The 22,714-nt window shown below is 41.3% G+C and overlaps 1 protein-coding gene across 2 annotated transcripts in view; it reads right to left on the bottom strand.

Moving 5' to 3' along the window:
* Positions 1-756: 756 nt before the first annotated feature.
* Positions 757-22,714, bottom strand: part of dmxl1 (Dmx like 1) — a 49,145-nt gene continuing 27,187 nt past the window's right edge. The window contains exons 30-51 of one of the 2 annotated variants that reach the window (XM_079343193.1): positions 22,532-22,630; positions 21,943-22,110; positions 21,148-21,339; positions 20,605-20,681; positions 18,265-18,386; positions 17,170-17,427; positions 16,525-16,727; positions 16,147-16,298; positions 15,878-15,963; positions 15,535-15,736; positions 15,026-15,143; positions 14,560-14,622; positions 12,703-12,789; positions 11,495-11,613; positions 10,854-11,001; positions 7,964-8,024; positions 7,421-7,548; positions 6,823-6,900; positions 6,530-6,621; positions 6,324-6,376; positions 5,778-5,995; positions 757-3,710 (exon numbers count right to left, since the gene is read on the bottom strand). In XM_079343193.1, coding sequence (XP_079199319.1) covers positions 3,471-3,710; positions 5,778-5,995; positions 6,324-6,376; positions 6,530-6,621; positions 6,823-6,900; positions 7,421-7,548; positions 7,964-8,024; positions 10,854-11,001; positions 11,495-11,613; positions 12,703-12,789; positions 14,560-14,622; positions 15,026-15,143; positions 15,535-15,736; positions 15,878-15,963; positions 16,147-16,298; positions 16,525-16,727; positions 17,170-17,427; positions 18,265-18,386; positions 20,605-20,681; positions 21,148-21,339; positions 21,943-22,110; positions 22,532-22,630 — 2,964 coding nt within the window. In that variant the 3' untranslated portion in view covers positions 757-3,470. The remainder of the gene's footprint in view (positions 3,711-5,777; positions 5,996-6,323; positions 6,377-6,529; positions 6,622-6,822; positions 6,901-7,420; positions 7,549-7,963; positions 8,025-10,853; positions 11,002-11,494; positions 11,614-12,702; positions 12,790-14,559; positions 14,623-15,025; positions 15,144-15,534; positions 15,737-15,877; positions 15,964-16,146; positions 16,299-16,524; positions 16,728-17,169; positions 17,428-18,264; positions 18,387-20,604; positions 20,682-21,147; positions 21,340-21,942; positions 22,111-22,531; positions 22,631-22,714) is intronic. The other variant, XM_079343194.1, reaches the window with a different exon arrangement.

Genomic DNA, 22,714 nt, shown 5'->3' with positions numbered 1-22,714 from the left:
AGTGCTCGAAGTGTGGGAAAAAAGTAGCGGCTTATAGTCCGGAATTTACGGTATTTCTGACTAAAAGTCCATTTCTGTACGTTTATTACCTCCTAAAACGTATCAGGCTTTATGAAGCTCGAGCTGATAAAGATGGAGAAAACCTTGTGAACATGTCGGAGTATTAAGCAACTAAAAACCCGAGGTGAAGATGGAGACCAAAAACTGAGCAAGAAGGGAGAAATGTGACTTTTTCCAATGAAGGCAGAAGGCCATCAGAAAAGAACCCACTGTTAAGAAGAGATTTGGTTTGCTCTTTAATGGAGATCGTCGTTATTCCAAAGAGAACGGTTGTTTCTTCACCACCTGAGAACAGTTAAGTTCCTGTAAACCAGAATCTCTTTGTTTGTGGGCCATTAAACTAGATTTAAGTCTTTTCATTGTCTGCTGTATATCCCAGCTTTTTAAACTATCTCACGCAAAGATGGGAAACCTTGGCTACAGCAACATTCATGTTGCTGTAGCCAAATAGTAAGAATCACAAACAATAACAGTCAATCAGGTTTAAATTTTACTCAACAAAAACCAGTGATCAAATCTTATTTTGGACATATTTTTTAAGACTTCATGTTTTCAATCAATTAATATGCAAAAATAGACCTGAGGGTCATGTTGATGGGGGTCCTCATCTGATCCAAAGAATGGTGGAAGAGGTCAAACATGAGAGTGAAGATAATCTACAGGTAACACTTTCTCCAAATTAAAATGAACATGCTCTCTCATTACATAATCTTTTATTACATCCTTACATTTTCTGTATATAATACATGGATTTACACAAATATTCCTTATAAAATTAGAATTATCTGATCAAATTCACATTTGCAAGATTCCAGAGGGAAGAAAGGAATAGCTGACTGTGAATGATTTGGTTCAGTTGCATTAAGTGGTTTCATCTGCTCGTGTTAAATGCACTCTGACACACTTGTTAAACACTGTTGTTTCACCGCATGTCTTTTTTTTTTTTTTTAAGCAGTTGGTTTGAGAAATCGTGTCTCCCCCTCCCCCCACCGTGTCTGTAGAAGTCAATAAATTTGGATTTGGAAAAAAAAAAGAAAAAGATTTTATTCTAAAGTTCCTGCAGAGATACACAGAGTGTTCCACTTTGATTTGTGGGGAAACAAAGAAAGTGAACCTCAGGAAAAAATAAGAAAACAAAACATTAAAAGAGAAAAAAAAAGCAGGAAATAAGATGAATCCTGCCGTCATCAGTCTCTCGTCCTGTATGTGAACTTCTTTCAAACATACACCTTAATTTGGACACAGAATATTCTTCATAAAGTGGCTTTTGTGGTTACTAACTGTTCATCTGCAACTACTGGTTATGATTACGCAGTCACTGTGAGAAGTTAGTCTTTGAATTATATAAATATATACACACACAAACATCATGGTGATGAAGCTGCTTCATCTCAAAGCTTTTCCTCTCCTCAAATCAGCGCTGAGGTTCGATTGTTTCCCTCCAGCCGCGCCTCCTGGCTCTATGGGTTCTCTAGCTTATCGGATTAACCTCCTTCAGACTCAACTCGTAGAAACACTCTGAATGAACGCCCTCCTTATTAATGTGGAAGACGAATCATTCTGCACACCGACCAAGATTATAGAGTTCAAGCATCGACTGAAGGCATTGTGCTACATTGGGATATGAACAAAAAAAAAAAAAAATGGATTCAAAAAAAAAAAAGGAAAAAAAGAAAAAGATGATTTAATTAAAATGTTTACGAAACAACTGAAAAGCAAGCCTGCAACGTCAAGTTAAGAGAACTTCAAGGCAAAACGATATGATCTCAAAGGCTTGGTTTTAAACCATGGTGCATATGGAAAGTGACACTCTAGTTTAGAGTTCATGAAATGGAAGTGCATCGTTACTGGAATAAAAGGTATCCATTAAAATGTGTACAGCAGCCCCAACCCTAAATCCCCCCGATCCATTGTCAACAGCAACGTTTCCCGCTACATGTCCTGAAGCGTAATATTCTACAGCTCAGAAAAACACTACACAGACGGGTATTATTTATGGTGTCCCATATCAACTAGAGCTTCATTTGTGCAACTTAGTATCAATAATCAATATAATCAGGACTAACAGTACTTTAGTACTGACAGAAGGACACTTAACACCAATAATACCAACACTGGTTAAATCTATTCACTCATCTTATTAAAACATGTGTTGACTGTTTCAGCCAGCCTCCTATATTGATATGCATTACTCTACGTATTATTTAGCTTCATGTGTATGTGCAAATAGAGTACAAGAAATGGTGCGTTCAGGTGGAAATCGGACAGACGTTTATTGGCCTGGAATAAAGGAACATTTCCAGTTAGTGAGAACTTTTTGCTTTCTGTTGGAGATTGAGTTGAGGAGAGTGACATCACTCAGCCAGCAGCCGGTTAGTTTAGCTTGGATTCAAAACAGCTGGCTCTGTTTGTTGAGTCTTTGAGCTGAGCTGGCCAGCTGCTGCCTCCAACAAAAGAGAGAGCACGTTTTCTCAGAGTCTCCACCTGAAGGCAAAATAACCAAACTATTGACTTAAAGTTTCAAATACATGATGCGTTTATCCTTTCACCTGTAATGAGATCTAAGTTTCCTGTGTTCATTTTAAGTCAGGCTGGCGAAGGGCCTCAGCCAAACTATAGAACTGAACCTGAAACATGTCGGTGATATGAATCTAACCTCCTGTGGTTTCTAATGTGTGGTTTGATCGTTTCTTAACACCTGCTCCTCTGCTTCTTCAAACCACAGATAAAGATCACCAGTATGTGCTGCGAGTCCACGTGACGGGGGACGGTGTGCTTAGTACGATGCTAACTGGCCTTAATGCTTTGAGCGGGTTCAACAATGTTGCACTGTCCTGTGGTGCGTTCAAATCTCTGCAGGCATTTCCTATTGTCCCTTTACGAGTCACTGCATGCACAGCCTCTTATTGTACCACCTGAAGACTCCAGCCGTGACTCCAGAAGAGCTTCCACTAACACGACGGCTTCAAGGAACTAAGAGTCGTGGTGTTTCTTTAAAAGAAAAACTGCAGACTCCTCAGTATTCTGCAGCTTCACTTTCTGTGCAAAACCAAAGACGCAGAGTTTGTTTCGGAGAATCTCCAGCTGCGTCTCTTTCAGTTTATTCTGATGAACCATCAGTTGTTACCCAGATCCCTCTCACCATAGGTTAACACACTTGAAGAGGCTCCTGTGTTCGGTCTGCTTTCAAGTTTTTGTCCCTCTCAAAGCACGGCAGATGTGATCACTCTTGGATCTGTAACTCCTTCATTCAACAGTTTGATAACACTTCACATTGTTGTTCTGTCACGGCATCATCATCACCCCCACCCCCCCATGATGTCAGCCCATGATGACCACGTCTCCACTCAGGTTGGCCCATCACTAACTGCACTTCACATTATGAGACAGTTTCAACACCTTCTATCTATCTATATGATGAACTTGACATCGTTCTTGAGGTTGCTGTGGTTGTTGTTGTGGTTGACAACACTGAAGCGGTTGGGGAGGATTCTCATCTTCATGGTTCCGTCAGCCCCGCAGGAGAAGATGTGATTGGCTGGTCCCACCTCGATCTGCATGACGCCCGTGCCGAGGTTCCTGAAGAGCGACTGGCGAGCGTGTTCGTTTGGAAAGTTGTAGAGCGGCGACTGCGTGGCCAGGCTCCAGACCTGGGGGGGGGGGGGGGGAGTTTATTAGAAGAGAATCTTCCAGAAGTTACATATCATCACTGTCAACCCATTTCTTCTCACACATATGACCCAGAGATGGCTTATGATGTCATAATTCATCATTTTTTCGGACACTGCTGTGCCCTTTTACATTGTATGGGTTTTATTTAGGACTGACAAATGTTGAATAGCTAAATCATGACTAACCACATTTTAAATCGCATGTCTAAAATCCCATTATTTTGTATTTAAAAACAAAAGTTATTTGGATTTTATTTTTGAATTAAACTGAGTACTTTACTTTCCGTTTAAATTCAAGTCTGCTTTTATTTTGAAAAAAAATAAGGACCTTCTGGTAAAGCAGATCCCAACATTAACTGTGAAAAGACATGACAGTAAAATGTTTGAGAAAGTGAAACGAGACGTTCAAGGACGCAGCAGCATTGTTCTTTCCATCACTGTGAAGGGATCGAGTACTGTAGCATGCGATTGTGATTAACGGCAAAATGCTCTAAATTCAGACTTTAAATCATCAAGAGGAATCAGTTAATGCTGACAGCTTCATTTTTATTTTTTATTAATTCAAAGTTTTGTAAAGGTTAACTAAAAGTCATGGGAATCAGACTTTGAGGCCTTTAATGGTTCTGACCTGATAAATGAAGGATGTTATTCAATGAACATAAACTCTCTCTGACACATTTGTATTCAAGGATTGGTTTGCTAATGTTTGTGTGGCCCTCCAGGTGTTAGTCAAATGTTGCCTAATAATAATAAAACACTAAGAATTCAGAGCTGAACTAAGTTATGTAAAGCCATCTAGAAGCGGTTGCAGTGAAAACAGGACAGAATATCTTCTTAGTTCTCGTGTCACATTATTGTTGAACACGGTGGAACAAGCCACTCGTTTCTTTCTGACCCCACACACGCAGCCCTCGGTGCTTCACACTCTCACAGGTACACTACAAAATAGCTCTGCTTTAAAAGACAGCCACGTATATTTTTGTGAACAGCGCTCAGAGATTTACATCTTCAGTAAGTACCGTCGAGTTTTCACTGAGCGCCATATTTAGCTCTGAGAAACTTGCGTTGTTTGATTTGTATTCCCGGCCTGGGAGCTGTATTTTTTGATAAGCTAATTCATTGACTGAAGTCTGTACATATTGGTTAATCTTGCGGTCCCATGGGCTCGCATCAAACACTTGAAAATCTTAGAAAACTCGCAGCACAACCATGTTACATTTTCAATCAGCCAATATACAATTAATGACTTGTGATGAGCACCATCATGCACAGCTTTGGGGCATTTCGTGAGCAATCATCCAGAACGAAAGTCATTTGAATTTCAAGTAGCTGAGCACTGCACCATTTTTTTTTGTGTGTGCGTGTGTGTGCGACTGTGTGTCGCAGTGGCTTCATCCTTGGAGTGACAGCTGTGTGATCTGCGCCAACATATTCAAGTCAAAAAGATAAAAGAGCAGCTGTCTCTGGAAAAATATATTAGCTGAAGACGGTCACATCTCCTGCCTGTTCGTTCTGAAGACGCTTTTCTTTGCCTCCCCGTGTCACCCCACTTTCACCTTACACTTTGCTCTCCATCACTCACGCTGTTGTCCCGGGCAGGTGGTTAATCATAAGTGTGACATCGGTTTCGATTGACTGTGATGGCGCTTACTGTCTCCATGGATAAATGCGACAGTCATCTGATTGTTGAAGTGGAGGACAGGCAGAGACTGTCTCTCCTGGGTGCTAAACTCCCTGCAGGTTCTGTCAGGTACAAGTTCACTTTGTGCAGAGACACCATCAAAACTGTCAAGGTTTTCAGAGGAACTGTTCCCAGTAAATCCTTTAGAAAATTAACAACTTTTTAGAAAAGAAAAGAAAAGAAAAGAAAAAAAGAAAAAAAAGAAATAGGACATCAAAGATATTTTTTACCACGTCAACTGTTTGGTTTCTTTGTGCCACTACAATTAAAAACCTCAACAAATACAATTAAAGATTTATAGAGTTCCCTCCAGATGTATTTTATCTAACTGAATCAACATGGGGAGGCTCCATGACAAACTTTACCTTAATGTTGCCTTCAGATGATCCACTGATGAAGCAGTCTTCAGTGGGATCAACAGCCAGGGCTTTGACCGGTGAGTCGTGGGCCTGGAAGCTCTGCCGCTGCAGCCTATGAGGAAGCTCCAGGACGCTGATCCAGCCCTTCCTCCCGCCTGTGATGAGGAGCTGCTGCCTGGGAGCCATTGACAGAACGGTGGCGCCGGACTCATGGCAGCAGAAAGCTGATAAGACAGAGAGAAACAGCAGAGGGATGTGGGTCGTGCACCATGACTTCTGTTGACACATTTTCACTAATAATGATTTCCCTTTTTGTTAAATAAAATGGAAGAAAAATTGGCAGTGATCAGCTTCTGTAAAGTCTTATTTTAAACAAACGGTTTACGATGAAACACGACGATGAAAAAGAAGAAAATATTCATATTTGAGATGGCTTGAAATCCCATTTTGAAAATGAGCCTGTTATCAAAATGATTGCTCTGCTGATTTCTCAAAATAAACAAATACATGCAACTAAGAAAATAAAGGGGCTTTTTCTCTGCTGCTTCTTACCATGTACGAGACTGTTCCCAGGAGTCACCAGAGTGTCCCACAGACAAACGTTCCTGTGGGGTTCAAAATAACCAAATGAATGTCCATTATTACATTTGAATCAATGGGAATATTATTTACCATCATGAGCTGTACAGGGCAGCTGAATGGAAAAGGCAAAGCATTTTATTGAAAGTTGATTGAACAGATTGAAAATTCTTCTCCACCTGTTGTCTGTTGAAAGACCCGCAGTGGCAATGAGGGAGGAGGAGCCCACGAAGACAAAGTCGTGAGCTGTCTTGTTGTGGCACTGCAGCGTCTGGCAGAGAGAAACAAAGAAGATGGTGAGCAAAAGTGACAGTAATAGAGGAGCTGGAGAGGAATAAACAAAAATGAGAATGACAGGATGGAGACGAGAGGACACAAAGGAAGGTCTAGACACACACACACACAAAAAACAAACTTAAAATCAAAAGGAAATCCAGCAGCACATTAATCAGCTTTGTGAGGTTTTTCTCACCAGGTATGGTTTGGGTGCATTCCCGCTTGTGTTGGTTTGCCAAAGACTCAAACCTCCATCAGCGTCTACGATACCAAACTGCACAAAAACATTCAGAGGAGACATCAGACTTCCCTAAAGTTACAATAAACTTCATTTAAGCTGAGAAAAACAAAACGTCATCGAGAACCTTCAACCCCCTTTAGGTGATTTGGATTGTTCTCAAATGATCTCCCATAAGCCCAAGCACATCTCACATAATGGAACCTAAGGCCTGTGCATGTATTTGAGACGCAGACATAGACGCATCTTTTGGTCAGAACAGGCAGATAAGCTCGTACTGGCACAGGAGAGAGAACGTCTGAGGAAACAAGAAGCTTGAGGCGAGCGCCTTGAGTTCAGAGTGCTCGAATCACTCAGCTGAGGAACAATGTGTGCTGAAGCCAACCCCTCCCCCCCTCCCCCCGTGGTGGTTCGTGCCTGAACGGCAGCGTTAAAAGAGGAGGTGTGAAAATGTTGCCTGAAATATGACAGGCTGAAATCACAGAGCAGTCATGTCGTAAAGGTAAAAATAGTTCTAAATAGTTTAAAGTCCTGAGTCCACGCCGTGGGATCGAACCTTGTTTCCCTGGTGGTTGAACCGTATCCTGGTGACCCTGGAGTTTCCTGGACTTCTGAAGCAGATGATCTGCTGGGAGTGACCCCACTCGAACATCCTCACACTCCCATCCTGAGCTCCGGTCAGATCTGGAAGTAGAAATACAAAATGTGACACCAGATTGGCTTACTGGCAGCTCCAGGAGAACCTCCCCCCCCCTCCCCCTCCCTATGTATTTATTTATAAATGATGATGTTTATGTCACATAAAGCTCCAAAAGTTGTTCTCACGACACCTTACAACCTAACCCCACTCCGTTGTTTGACTGGGAAAAAAACCAAGTTGTGATATGTAGCGCTCCCTCAGCCGTGTCTAAACCAACAGCTCCAAAGGGACCAGAAGGAAAAAAGAACTATAAATAAATATCTACAACGAGAGAAACTTTTGGGATGATGTAATCATCCCCTCAAGGCTCCTTTTAGAGGGAGAAATATGAAGCCTGCTGGCACCTTTACGAGGCACACACTCCTGTGATCTAGTGACGGACTTCAGAGCCGTACTTACAGTAGGGCAGTGTGGGATGGGAGGTCATCCTTCTCACGTTGTTGATATTTCTCTTGATCATCTGGGAGAAGAAACGAGAAGAGGAGGAGGGGATGACTTCAAGTGAGCAAACAACGGGGAGCTAATCAAAGAGTCTTTCTTTGAAACACTGGACGGGCGCATTGCTATGTAACAGAACACATGTATAAAAAACACACTCACTCCCGGCACCCTCCATCTGTTAGGGTAAAGGCTGCTTTTTTTTTTCAAACTGAGATGGACCTGCTCTCATGTATTATAAAGCCTCCTCTCGTCGGCCCCCCCAAAGAGAAACTTCCTCATCGGTTAGTAATCAGAGAATGATTCTGCATCATTTTAATGTGGCTGACACCTTTTTCTTCACAGGCCAACTCACAGCACGACAAGTGGCGTGTGTCACGTCCTCGGGGTTAGCTTTAGCTTGACAAGTCTCGAGCTCGGCCTCAGGTTTGATGTGATTCAGAAAATAATAAAACCAAAGTCCTCCAAGCGGGTTTGAATCCGACCTCTGCTCCTTTCCTGTAAATCATCTCTCTATCTTGTTATCTCTCTCTTGTCCTATCCCTCTAATGAAGGCAAAACAAGCCCAAAACAAACCTTTGAAAAAACAACAACCCTTCTGTCAGTTTTCAGGAAGTAAAAAGCAAAGAAACAGTTTGAGAATCGTTTGATTGTAAAAGTTAATTCTCAACTTCAAAGTAAGCTTGATGTTTCGTTCTGGAGCTGAAACAAACTGGAGTCATGCATGAAATCCCATGACGCTGGATGAGAACATGAAAGTTCATCTTCACAGCACAAACTGGAAACAGACTCAGAGGGAGAAAAAAAAGATCAAGGAAGCCATGAACATCAACTGACAGAAACAAGGCTGTATGACCGGCAGTAATCTGTGTTTACGTCACATGATCACAAATAATCCCTGGATGTGACGTGTGACATGTGAGCTATGGCAACTCTTTAAGGGTATTTTAAGTGTTTCATTCAGACCTGAGCACTTTAAATGTTACACAGTCTCATGAAGAGAATGATAACTGTTCACTTTGACATAAGTGACATTAAATTATAGTTAAGAGCAGAACTGAAGAAGAGCCACCTGTAGTTAAAAAAATCATGAATATACCACAGTACATATCCAATCAGTGTTTAGGATTCAGCAGTAGGGATGTAACGATACGAGAACTCTCATCGTGCTGTTGATTAAATGCTGCATAGTGTTGGTTGTGCTATCTGTGAAGTTCTCTGTCTTGTTGTAATATTTGCACAAAGTTTTTGTCTTTCATTTTCTGTCTTGGGAAGCCAAAATGCTTCCACTGTCATGATCACGTCTGTTTATTACAACCTCCTCAGCTCTACAGCTGCTGACGCTTCACGGTGTTTACTGCGATTCATTTTTCAGAGAACCGATTTGAACCGTGACGCCTTTCAATCGACTTTTAGCGGCCTCAAGATTCATCTTTACATCGCTATTCAGCGGGATTCCAAATAACATGACATCATTTTTTAATGATACACTGTAGCTCAGTGAACAGGTCGACAACAATGTCTGCAAAAAGGATTTTATTTATCTCTGCGTTTATTCTGCACGTTTGGTTGGTTAAATAATTAGTATTCAGAGTGGATCTTACTGTCCAGTCTGCATATCAAGAGCAGTGAGTCAGCTGGTTGATATCAACAGACATGACTCACAAGCGCTCAATTCAAAGACACTGCTAACGCCAGAATCAAATCAACCTCCCTCAAGGCTGCTGACGCCGAGCTCCTGAGTTCAGTAAAACAACGTTAACACACTTTTTTTAAAATTAAAAATTAAATAAATAAAGGGGGTTTAGGGTTTGTTGTCTCACAAGCCGTGGCAGTCAGCAACATCTTTGTTCCTTTGTAAGTCAATGAGGGAAACTAATGTTAGCAGCCATGATGCTTTTGGCAAACTGAGCCCGTGGAAATATGAATTATTAATCAAGTTAAAAAAATAAAAATAAAAAAGAAGAGAAAAAAAAGCTCTGAGGATTTCTCTTTACGTGCAAAGCAGGCGAGATCAAGAGCAACAAACAGCATCAGTTCATCCCAGACATGGAATAGAGACTACACAGAACCAAAAGCGCTAGGTACGCCTAAACTACAAACCACACTGAAACTTATCCTTGATGTTTTTGGGGTTTCAGGGAGAAAACGATTTATTTAGACTGTAATCTTGTGAACAGTCTTCCAGCTTCAGTTTCAGAGCCTTTATTTTACAAATGATGCATTAACCAAAGCATCAAAGTCACAGACAGAGATGAACCAACTAACAAGACTCGACTTCTGACAAGCAACTTATTTGTGATGCAACAATAAACTTTTTCTTTTTGCATTACAACCTCATGACTCATATCTAAAGTTTGTCATAAAAAATAAAAAATAAAAACTTACAAAGATGACTAAAACAATGTTGACAAGTGCTCACTTTGGGATATGTCTGTGACAGTTTCCTGTCATCAGGGTCATCATAGTATTTTTTGAAGTTCAATTCAAAGTGCACTGGACTTGGTTAAAGTTTTCTTCATGACGTTTATCTCCTGTCCAGGCTTCTTCAGGAGATTAACACTAGATCGTTCGTCATGTGAATTTTCTTTCTGCGCAAAGATCAAGTGAAGCAGCGGCAAACTGCCGGCATGCACAACCAATTGTTTTGCTTTTTGGACAGCAGCTAAAGCCGTTTACAGTTTATTGGCGTTTCCTTCTTCTTTTTCTTTATCGGTTCCACAGTGAACTGGGAACGTTTTGAGTTCCTAGAACCTCGTTCAAAGGAACCCTTTTAGCTCCTGCTTCAGAGTAGTCAACATGGCGGCCGAGCTCAGGTAATATCACATGAAAATTCAGGTTTTGAGCTCACCACAGATGCACCCCGGCCTGTCTGCAGACCTCCGAGCCACGGCATGTTGATGGGTGTGCCCAGGCTGCTGTGAGTGTACGGTGTGGTGCCCTGAAGGGCGGAGCAATCATCACGCGCATGGATCACCAGGAAGTCATCACCACCAACACTGCAGAGAGGAAATGATGGTCAGGAACGGAATGGACATAATGTCATAGAACATGGGAAGTCAATGTTGATTACACTTTCAGGACGCAAAGGGAGGATGGAAAACCCTTCAAAAACAATGTGAAATGATGATCTCGTTTACAGGTGAAACACATTTCGTTGCTGTAATTTACATGTATAGATTATTTAATAACGTCAATCTCTTAAAAAATCTCTTGTCAATCTCTTAAAATGCAGATTGACAAGAGAGAAAACCTGTTCTGACATCTTATAATGTCATCTTAGAAAGCAGCCAGTAATACAACCACACACAGATTATACTGCACACGCAAACCCATTTACATACACACACACACCACCTACATAATGAATTCTGAACCAATTAAGGTGTTCCACGCCCACACACAGTACAGCTCCTCTGGCATGGAGGTGAAGTTTTGACTTGATGTTACTCTGGTTGAACTCACACACACACACCTACATTGATCTCTTACCCTTTGGCTTCAGCCTCATCATCATCGATCCATGTCAGGATCTGTGTGGCCAAGATGGATGACACATCCAACTCCTGAATGTCATGGGTGGAGGCCATGACTAAACAGTTACGATTTGCCTGAGAGAAAAAGAAGCAGACGGTAAGTCGGGTGAAGGAGAGTAAAAGGTTTGAGGGAAAAAAAAACCTTTGAGCTCCAGCAGGAGCTCAAGGTTTGCAAAATCTATGAAAGGTAAGTCCAAAAATTTGTCTCCCTAAAGATATTCTACCTGTGGTGCCAAATTCCTACAGCCGCGTGCTCTTACTGATCACCTTTGATGGATTTTTGTTGAGAAGAAACCAACATGAAATAATAATCTCACTGCTATATAAAACAAAGATAACACAGACTCATCAAAGAGCTGTACAGAGTCAGAGCTGTGCTACTGGCACAAACAACACATTTATTTTCAAACGTGGAAATGTTTAGAGGTGCACTGGTCAAAGTGAGCCAGGATATGACTTCACTCATTTTAAATTCTGTTTGAAACCAACAAAGCATACAAACTCCTAGTGGGTTTTTCTGGTTGCACATCTGATTAACTATAGGAAGAAAAATGCTTCTGTGGTCAGCATGCATTAAGGTCTCTCTGTCACTGTGGGAAATATTACATGGAGACATTATCAGCATATGGAGGTAAAGATAGTTTTGACAAGCAGTTGTCTGTCAAATGTTTAAACAAATCTGCTCCTCAGCCTTCCTGTAAAGACATACAGAGACTACAGAGCTGCAGCAGAGTAGCTTCAAGTGGACACAGTAAACTTTCATTTTGTTCACCTCCTAAGATTTGTCTTCTGCTTGTCTTTAGTGTATGCATATTAAAGTACTCTACATACTCTAACCATTAAAACAAAAACACAAGAATCAAAGAAACAGAGAGTCAACATGTGTTTCCATGGCTCCAATACCTCTCTGTGTTTGTATTCATTATTAACAATTCTTGGAGGTTGTGATGCTCAGTTTTAATGAATAGACTCATGAAGGATTGGGAAACATTAACCTGAAGAAGAAATCCATGCTGAATGTATTTCACAGAATACCAGTAACAGAGAAAAACCCAAGAAAACTTGTATGCAGCGATAACCGGCTTCAAATGTGTAACTGGGTTTGTCCTTGTGCTTGTTCTCGTAGCGTGCGTTGCTCAGTGACATCTGTGTGAGGGGTTGTACCTTGTTGATGGCGAAGGCTGTGATGATGTCAGACTCCTTGTGGATGATGCGTGCCTTTCCTCCGGGGCTGCCCAGATCTGACTCAGTCTGCACAGAGGAGAGCGGATTCAATCACCGCGGCTGAAATATTTGACAACATTTCTTGCACACCATCAGCCACGACTTTAGACAACGTTTCCCTCATGCTACAGAAAACAACAGTACTGTTTGTTAATAAATTACTCACTATGTTTACCCTGTGTTTATTTCTACTGCCTTTACAGATAGAGAGGACCTGTGGGGGGAATCAGGTACAACCACCGAAGCAAATTTAACTGAGTTAGCACATTTGGATAGCAAACAGCCATTAATAAAAATGCGTATTATGCTACAGAGGTCCTATGCGATGTATCCTGTACAGTAGCAGAGTAGGCTATAATGTAGCACTGCATATTGTATAAGACTCACATTTTGATGCCACGTTTACTCAAAACGAGACAGGCATCCTCAGAGGACGAGATTGAATTAAAGTCTCTAATGCATTTATTCAAGGGGAAAACACCACGTCTTTTTCTGTCACATGGAATAAAGGACAACTTGACTTGCAGAAATCTAAATATGGTGGTTTGCCATTTTCACGTAGCACATAATCCCTGTGGGCCGCAGATTCCCTGCGACAGTGCTGGGCCCATTAATCATAAGCTATTCAGCTTCATGGCTCTCCCTCTGAGAGCCTGGGTTAATTAACATGGACCAAATGGAGAAGCTACAACGTGGCAGCTTGCACAGCGACAGCCAGAAGATTAGAAAACGTCTTTGAGGCACCCGTTTACTTTGCAATACAAGATTTATGACTCCCATTGACATGAATATTTAGACAGCTAAATGAAAGATTCATATCAAGCATTGACAGGAACATATAGAGTTGATGGCCTCAAAAAAAAACACACTCTGTAACTCTGTCAAGATCACAAACGTAGTGTTTCTCACATTAAATGAGACAGTTCTTGCTCTACTGTACGAGGCAGAACACGGCACACTACTGTACGTCTAATCATGGGTGCAGTTTGAACCGCCCACGCGACGGCAGAGAGATGAGGGATCTCTTTGTAACTTTCCTCAACATCAGCGCAGAGCAGATTGGTAACACATCAGAAGAATTCTTAAAAATAAAAAATAAACACCACACATTCTTGTGAACATGCAACAAAAACTCTCAGATAAAACAACGGCAACTTTCTGCTCCATGCTGTTTCTTCGACACTTTAAAGATGAATGACTCAGAGATATCAGAAAGCAGAAAAGACGTTTTAGGAATCGTAAAACAATTTCAAAGGAGGTGTTAATTTTCACAGCTAACCAAACGTGAGTGTTGGTGTGATACTGACACAACCTACGGACAGTGGCTCTGCTCGGTGCTACATATTATAAGCATGCTTGAATTTTCATCGTCTGACGTGACCTAAATTACCAGAAGCCTTTTATGTTTAGAGTTTAAATACACTTTTCATGCTTCCCTCTTTGGAACATAAACCAACAGCATTATTTAACTGATAAAACATTTAATTGAACCAATTTAAATCTCAGAAACTGACAGTCCCATTGTGAAGCTTTCTCAAGTATAAGAGTCAAAGGAGAGCTCTTCCCATATTCAAATCTGTAACAAGCTACAATTAGTCCAAAGACAGCACAGAGACAGTGCAGGTTCAACTATCTTTAATATTGTAAAATATCTAATAAATTATATGTTAACAATAGTAAAGATCATTGCTATGCAGTTTTGGAGCTTATAGTTTAGTTTCTCTGTCAAAACTAAGATTCGGTATCCGGCTCATCCCATCCCAACACCAAAAGTCAGATTGTCTGAAGCAGCAGTACCTGATGGTTTCCTGTCTCCTCCATTCCTGAACATTTCATACTGTCAGTCTGGTCCTCACCCGACTTTAATGATTGGAGAAGTAGCACGGGGTGGGTGACACACACGCACAAAACACACACATCATACAACAACAACCAGTGATGAACCATGCAGTCAAACACACACAGACGCAGAATTATTGTGCTGTTAATCAAACAAAGTGCAATCATTATTTGACTGAATTAAAGCCATCAACATGCGACTGGAGGCAGTCATAGAATAGTAATGTATTAATAGTATGTGTGGTTGGTATGAGGCACTAAGGAAGCACAAACGAGCCAGAGGGGAAAGAGAAGCGCTAATGATGAAGTTTGCCACTAGGGATTTGATCATACCGAAACAGTTAATGTGTTATTCATTGACTATTAACAAAGAGTGCCAGCTGTGCATTACAGAGACAGTGAGCATGGCGTAAACATGACGTACCTCATTGGGGTCCCGTTTCTTGGTGAAGATGTTCCTAATGAAAGTCTCCTGCACTTCTTCCTGCTTGACCAGATACTGCCACAGACGCTTCACTGGCAGCGCTGAAGAGTGGCTGGTCCTGAAAAGGATAGAACACCACCAGCACATTAACACTAATGCTCATTAAATCAGTCGCGTTGGTACTGAAACCTCCGCATACGTTGTGCTGAGGGCAAAAACCATCAAAACATAACTGTTCCTCCAAGGACCTACAAGCCCTACAGAGCATACTGTGGGAGGAAATCTACTGGGGGCACATCTGCTGTAGGGTAAATAGAGCTTGGTGCAGTCGTTTAATTAAAAAGCATCATGTTAACAATAATGTCTGATGTTTAGAAACTAGAGGGTACATCTGTTTACTTAAATCAACCACATCACAAAACATAAAGCAACTGTTTTGGTCTAAGAAAAACTAGAGAATGAAATCCAGTGAATCAATAAACACACTAATACATATTACATCCTGGTACCTGAATGGTGTGTTGGACGGTTCAAACAGGGCTTTGTGTCTGAGCAGGGCGGGACCGGGCGTGGCTGCTTCGTCATGCAGGTGGGTGGAGATGTACTTGGTTGGGGGCCCCCCGAAAATCTCCAGCCTTTTCTGCAGCACCTGCTCCCAGCGCTGCAGTGTCTTCAGCACAGCGTGACACAGAGGAGAGCCCACAGGCAGATCTGCGTTTAATGGAAGCAAGCGCACACAAACAAGAAGGAAATGAGATTAGCTAAGACAGGCTGAGAGAAATGGGATGGCACTTATCTAAAATCCTGAGATGTTAGTGCATCACAGGGTGTGTGGTGAACTTGAGTGTTTACCTAATAGATCATATCCTGCCATTGGATAAAAGGATTTGAGGTTGACCAACACCAGCTGAACCATAGCCAGACGCATCAAACACCAGCTGGGACAAAAAATAAATAAATCGGAAATGAGTTTCAAATTATGAACATAATTACTTCAAATGGATCAAAAGCTGTCCGTAAAAAAAAACAAAAAAAAAAAACAAGCAGCCATCGAAACATTCAGGTTTACTGAAGGCAGCATTAACTAAGATATGGACGAGTCCACTCAGCCCTGTAATTACCTGTATGAATTGTGGTTTGAATGCTCTCTTTGAGGAGAGTTGGGGTCAAACACATCTTCAAATTCATCATCTTCATCTTCATTTTCATCTTGACTGCCCTGGCTCTCCTCCGAGTCGTATTCGATCCTGCTTTCTGATGGCGGCAGCGAAGGCTTAAAGACACAACAACAACAACTTATAAGACGCTGCCTGCCATCTGATTATTATCACATTTTTTAAAATTGCCAGACTGCTAGTCTTAAATATGAGCCCTATAGAAAAAGGAATCAATGAAAAGTTTATAAATGGAAGCTTGACTCATTCAAGGAAGAAAGTAAGCAAATCTGAAAGTTTCGTGCTTTAAAAGAGGATTTTTTTGTTTTTCACAATCTTGATTACCTTGGTAATTAAGTAATCCCAAATGCTGAGCTCTGGAGGGACAAATCTTTCTTTAAAGATGGAGGGAGCTTCTTGTTCCACCACAGGAACATGCCTTGGACTAGATGGTCCCTCTTGCTCTCTCCCCGACTCCTCTTTTGATCCACTGCGGGATGACCGCAGCCTGAAACGTCTGGGCTTCTTGTCTGAGCCGCTTGGTGAGACTAGGGTGTGGAGAGAATGTCTGTTAAGTTGCAGCATACGTGACTGCAGCTGCCGCCCCACCCACGTGTGCATATTCACATGTGTTGAGACTGGCAAGCTTTTATCCCAGCTGAAGATTACATCAGCATTAAATAATGAAATATATAAAACGTATAAAGCAGTAGTTTGAAATGTCTACATCTTTTTCTTCAGATAAACAGGAGTTACTGCAGCATTACATCAGGTTTGCTCTGACAGCTATAAGGGAGAAGCACAACTAGGTTACTGGGGAAGCTGCTCCCTTGCTAATAGGTTGATGTATTTCCCCATGACCTACAGACTGGAACCCATTTAATTTAGCAGCACTGATTTGATTTAGCTGCTGGGTCACCTCCAGAAGGAAAAACCTCACACAGAGAGACAGGCAGGCTGTTTGAAAGGAAACAAGATCAACCGCCTTACCTGGTGGGGGTGTTCTTATTGGGCTGGTGGGTTTCTCCATGACAGGTATCCGGGCGCACCCTCCAAACACCGTGGACCACAGCTTGCTGTTGAGCGGGTGGGCCACAATACGGAACAGCTCATTGCTGGAGTGGGTGGCCAAGCCGTGCACAAACAGACTGAGGAAGACGGCGGTGAGGATCTCACAGAGCAGCATGGCTAAGCCCGGCTGGCTCTCCTCACCTGCTGAGTTCAACAGGCGAAACAGAGACGCGATACCTGGAAAAGAAAAAAAAAAAAAAAGGGGAAGAAAGTAACGAAAGGGAAATAGACAGCAAAAAGAAAAATAACAGTATTTGTAGAACTTTAGATTTGATCCGACTGATACATATTTATTGTCAAACCGGGGTGTCGTTCCTCCATGTTTGTCTAGAAGCATCGACATTAATAACAGTACATGAAGAGTCCTGACTTTGGATGAAAGTGATGATTACGTTCCAGGTTTATGAGCACTTCTCACCTACAGTTACTGTTGCTCGGTAACGAAAGTTGTGATGCTGCCCTCTGCTTCCCTTGGAAGTCACAGTTAAGTCCGTTTTAATTGCTCTGTATGCTAAATATTTTCCTCTCTTCAAGAACATAAAAACACGTCAAAACAATGATGAGGATTTTCAGCAGCTCTAGACATGCAAATTGTACCATTAAAAAAAAAACCCTGAGTCGAAGTGCATGAAATTAACCATGAAGGTAAAGGATTAGTTTCTCCTCTGCCACTGTTGTTGACAAGTGATATCAAAAGTCCCGCCCCTTCTTCATTTAGATTGGTGCATGAGGGAGGAGTGATCTTGACAAACATTGCACTGTTCGAAAAGTTGTCCTATTTTCAACCAGAACAATGTTGGCATGGCAACACAACACCGCTGACCGAGGACGCTGAAAACTCTGGACTACATGACATTTTGTGAAAATATATTAAACATCAACAAGCCAGGGAAGCAGATTATTAATGAGACATAATCATATATATATCACACTTTAAACATCTTGACGTAAAGTAAAAACTTCCTTTGTTCCTTTTCAATCAGGCAGGTAAAGTGATGCGTCGGGCGGTTTTACCTGGCCACTGTGCAGGGGAAGTGTTGGGCTGAACAGACTCGTCCATGCTGACAGTTCTTACAGACTGCTTCTGAGACAGCAGCACACTCTGATACACGGTTCCTGTGAAATCGTTCACATGGCTGTGGGAGATTCAACAGACAAAATCGGTCAATACGAGCACACAAAGCAGAATATTAACATTAAATATGAAATCCTGGACTAGAAAGTGAAAAATGCGCAGTGAGATAGCGTCTATATATAATGTCTAAATATTTCAGTTCAAATGTTCTATCTTTGCTCTAAAGTAGGAGACACTGCTGTCAAACTTTGTTGCGTCAATGCATGAAATACTAATGGGCTCCATCTCGAGTTACCTGCCTGTCTATTCTCTTTGGAGCTGTGAAGAAACACACGAGACGAATAAAGCTTCAGAAGTCTCGTTCTAACTTTTCAACACATGCTCACAGACAGAACCTTGGATGGTTGAAGAGGACTCTTTTACAATCATTATTGGATGACAAACCCACCAGAGTCTCCTGAATTCATAACACCCAATTAGTTAGTTCCCATTTAGTCTTATAAGGGAGAAAAAAAAAAAATTGCCTCCATTTCAAAAAGAATTCAAAAGTCAAAGGGAACGTCATTCAGGAAGGGAGCGCGATAGTGATTGTCATCTTCACGCAACTTTCACACCAAATTTACTGTCACAAACCTCCCGAGCTGTAAGGAATTATCAGCATGTTCATGGTATGGTTTAATGAATCACAAAGATCCACCGTCAGCCTGAGAGTGACACTCAACACAACCTACATCCTGAAATACCTTTTAAAAAATTCAAAGTTTCCCTTCGCTCGCTCTGTTGCTCACACACTCAACAGGGACAAAACAGAAGCAATATTTCATTAAACCTCAGCGGCGACGCACCAGGAGAGTTAATATCATAATTACCATAACAAAGACGGTGTTAAATTAGAAATAGCCTTGCTAATTTGGCGAGTCTGCTCAACTGACAAACAGTGCGTGATAGGTGTGTCAGTGAGCACTGTTTCTAAGGAAGAGACAAAACTGAGTGTTCATTTAATCGCACGCCCGGATGTGTGTGGGGTATCAAACACGAAGGTCAGAGAAGTTCCTCTGAAAGAACAATGAATATTTTTTCTGTGTTAGCTTACCAGGGGGAGGGGGTCAATAAAGTTTATCCTTTTATGACTTACACAAGCAGTTGTATCTCTGCAGTGGTGGCACTGTTACTTTAAAGGCTCCATTCAGGTCAAGCAGAAATGAGGGATTCTTTACAACATCAGAAACCTTACAGGAGCTCACACAGCAGCTCTGCAGTGTGCCAAATGAATATAAAACCCAAATACATTCTAATTCCCTTCACCCACAAAGTTTAAACCAGACTGAGCTGTTGACAAAGTAATTTGGTGATATTGTATATACAAGTCTTTAATGAACAATATTCCTCCTATCTCTCAAAATACAAGAACCTATTTCAGACTTTACAATAAGAATGACAAACGACAAATAGCAGCCTCGCAGCTTTCAGAAATCATTCTCAACATGAGCGAAACAGACAAGTGGCTGTCATATTTTTGGTAAGCAAACACATATTTTCCCTTTTCCATGCCTCATATCACGCCACTTAGGCGCTTAGTCAAAACAGCCCAAAGCGTTTGCTAAGATGGATTTTTATGAACAATGCCTCAGACAACTTGAAAAGCCTGTTGGTTGGCTATTACATTGGTCGAGTTTGACTCGTGATGTATGTGTGTGTGTTACCCTTTCATTTTAAAGTATGCTTGGTTGCCAGTAGTCATGTCCCTCACCCTTATCTCTCATCATTCTGCTCCAATAAGTTTAAGAACCCTCTTAACACAAACACACACACACACAGAAATAAAACTAGAGGACATGAACTGATATTATTTTTACCACCAGTTTGGGTTTTGAAAGCTAATAAAAAAAGGGAGGAAACCAAAGTCAGACCACTCTTGATGGATTAATAATCCAGTGGTGGATAGTACTGTTAGTGGTATCATGTCGAGGTGAATGTGGTGGAAAATTGAGGAAGTTGTATCAAAGTTAAGCATGGCTTGAAGTCATATAAAGAATTCAAGAAGCTTGCTCAGAGAAATACGGCGCTGGAAGAGGCTGCACCAAAAAGCTTTTCTGTTTCTGACACGAGACTCAGATCTGCACAGATGTGTTCCCCCTGATCCCAAAATGATTGTTAGAGAATGAACTTGAAAGTAGCAAGTAAGAAGTTGATCATGTTTCTTAACGTCCCTGCGACACAACAGCCCACAGTGTTAACAAAGAAATACAGGAGACAGGTGAAGCAGCTCAGACACTTACCTGTGGGTGTGTCCATCACACAAACACTGGTATATACAGGCTGACAACGAGGCAGCCAGGGTGTGCAGCACATAGATCTGAGAGTCAAGGAGAAAAAAACATTATGAGCTTTAAATCAAACTAAATTAACACACTGATAGACGACAATCTCAATGATAAAAAACAAACAATTATTGATTCTTTTTTTTTGTTAGATAATAAATGAATGCTAAGGAATGTATTTTGAAAGGAATCATTTAAATTAGATTTATGGTTTTATGATGTATTCATTTGCAGTTTAAAAAAAACCTCTCACTGATATTCTGTTTCCACAAACATATCTTTATATCTTTAGCATTTCTACGAGGTTATTAGCAGACGTACAGGCAGAGACGTATTAATAATTAATTAAGATAAGCCAGCAAACACTTCTTATGATATTGATCGTCTTTCTTTACGCATTAAATTCAATTTAATACAGTTTATTCATTTCAACTCAAGTAATCCATGGATACAAAAGTAAAGAATGGATTAAAAAAAAAAAAAGTACAGACACTGTCCTACCTCATTGATGATGACATCAGGATGTGGAGGAGAATCAAAGGAATTGATGGTCTGCAGGATATCATGGGAAAGGTTGGTCAGGTAGATAATGGGATTGGCCACCACTGTCTTCAGGTTAGCTGTGCACGCCATCAGGAGAGGGATGGACGTTGGTTGGGAACACGGTGTCACAGCTGTTTGGATGGAGTCATCCTGGAAGAGAAATGTTCACTGTAGAGTTTTAAACAGCCCTGAGCAATTCATACATATGTGCGTGTGTGTGTGTACACACACACACACACACACATTTATGGAAATCTAAGTGTGCCCATTCTCTGAACACGACCCAGGCCCGTCAACAGTGCCAACATTTTAGAGCGTTGTCCCTACGGCAGCACATTTATGCAGACAATAACCAGCAGTGCACAGTAAGTAGGTCTGTGTGTGTAAAAGTGTGTTTTTGTGAATGTAAGTGTGCGCGTCTGTCCGGAGAGTCTGGTTGCATTCAAAAACAGCTTATAGAGGGCGTCCTGTGCGTCTATCAACAATACCTTGATCTGCTCAATATTCTTCACTTCACAGAGAATACATGAACAGTTCAATAATTCTGCAGCTCTGTGTCAATTGTATATTTTCTAATTATCAGTTGTGACATAGATTTTCTAACCAAATTTATAACAATATTTTAACCAAGGAGTGCGAGTAAAGTGATTTATTCATAATTATATAACTTGTGTTATTTAGCATTAGCTGCTGGGGCAGACATATAAAGCTGTCTGACATGGGTTTTAATTGTGTGTGTGAATGTTTTCTTACCTGGTGAGACTCTTGAAGTAACAATATGAGCTCCATGCGAACAGAGGCCAGTCCTCCCCCGTGTGAGCCATGCAAGCTGCAGTAGCTCAGAAACATCCTCAGTAAGGGTTGGTTACTCTGCAGCCAGTGTCTCCTGCACCTCTGGCTGCCACCACGACAACCCCCCGCCTGGAGAAGTGTTTTGACCAATCATGGACAAATCAGTTAACATCCTTGTAAATATGCAAACTTCATCCAGCTGATTACTGTTCGAACACAAGTCCCACAGCCACAATATTTTTTTCACAACACGTATTGTTCTGTTCTCTCAACCACAAATCATATAGTAGTAAATATTTGAAAAGCACATTTCATTGATAAATAAACAGTTAAAAACATATAGCTATATGTGACCTGTCATCTGTAATAAGTTCAGGAATGTGGACTAATTCAAAATGGTGCAAGAATCCTTGTAATAAAACAACATTTACCAAGCTAGCTCAACAAACACAGCGGTGTTCTCTTAATTATTTATTACAGCAAGTGTTGCATTGATTTTTCCTTCATGAACCTTTGACAAATATAGAAGCAGCCAGCTATCTACACCCACCTGTTCCTCCTCCACCAAACCAGAAGCAGGAGCATCAGCCCGGACTGACAGCTCTGGCAGGCAGGGCTTATAGCTGCAGCAGTGCTGCAGAGCTAGCACCTGGGGAAAACAGAACTTAGTCTAAAAATCGACTTGTCAAGAAGAAATGTATCGCACATGCGTGGGAGTGAAAGCAAAACATTT

The sequence above is a fragment of the Symphodus melops genome, assembly GCF_947650265.1.
Source record: "Symphodus melops genome assembly, chromosome: 1".
Classification (NCBI taxonomy): domain Eukaryota; kingdom Metazoa; phylum Chordata; class Actinopteri; order Labriformes; family Labridae; genus Symphodus; species Symphodus melops.
This window is presented reverse-complemented; position numbering and strand designations above follow the sequence as displayed.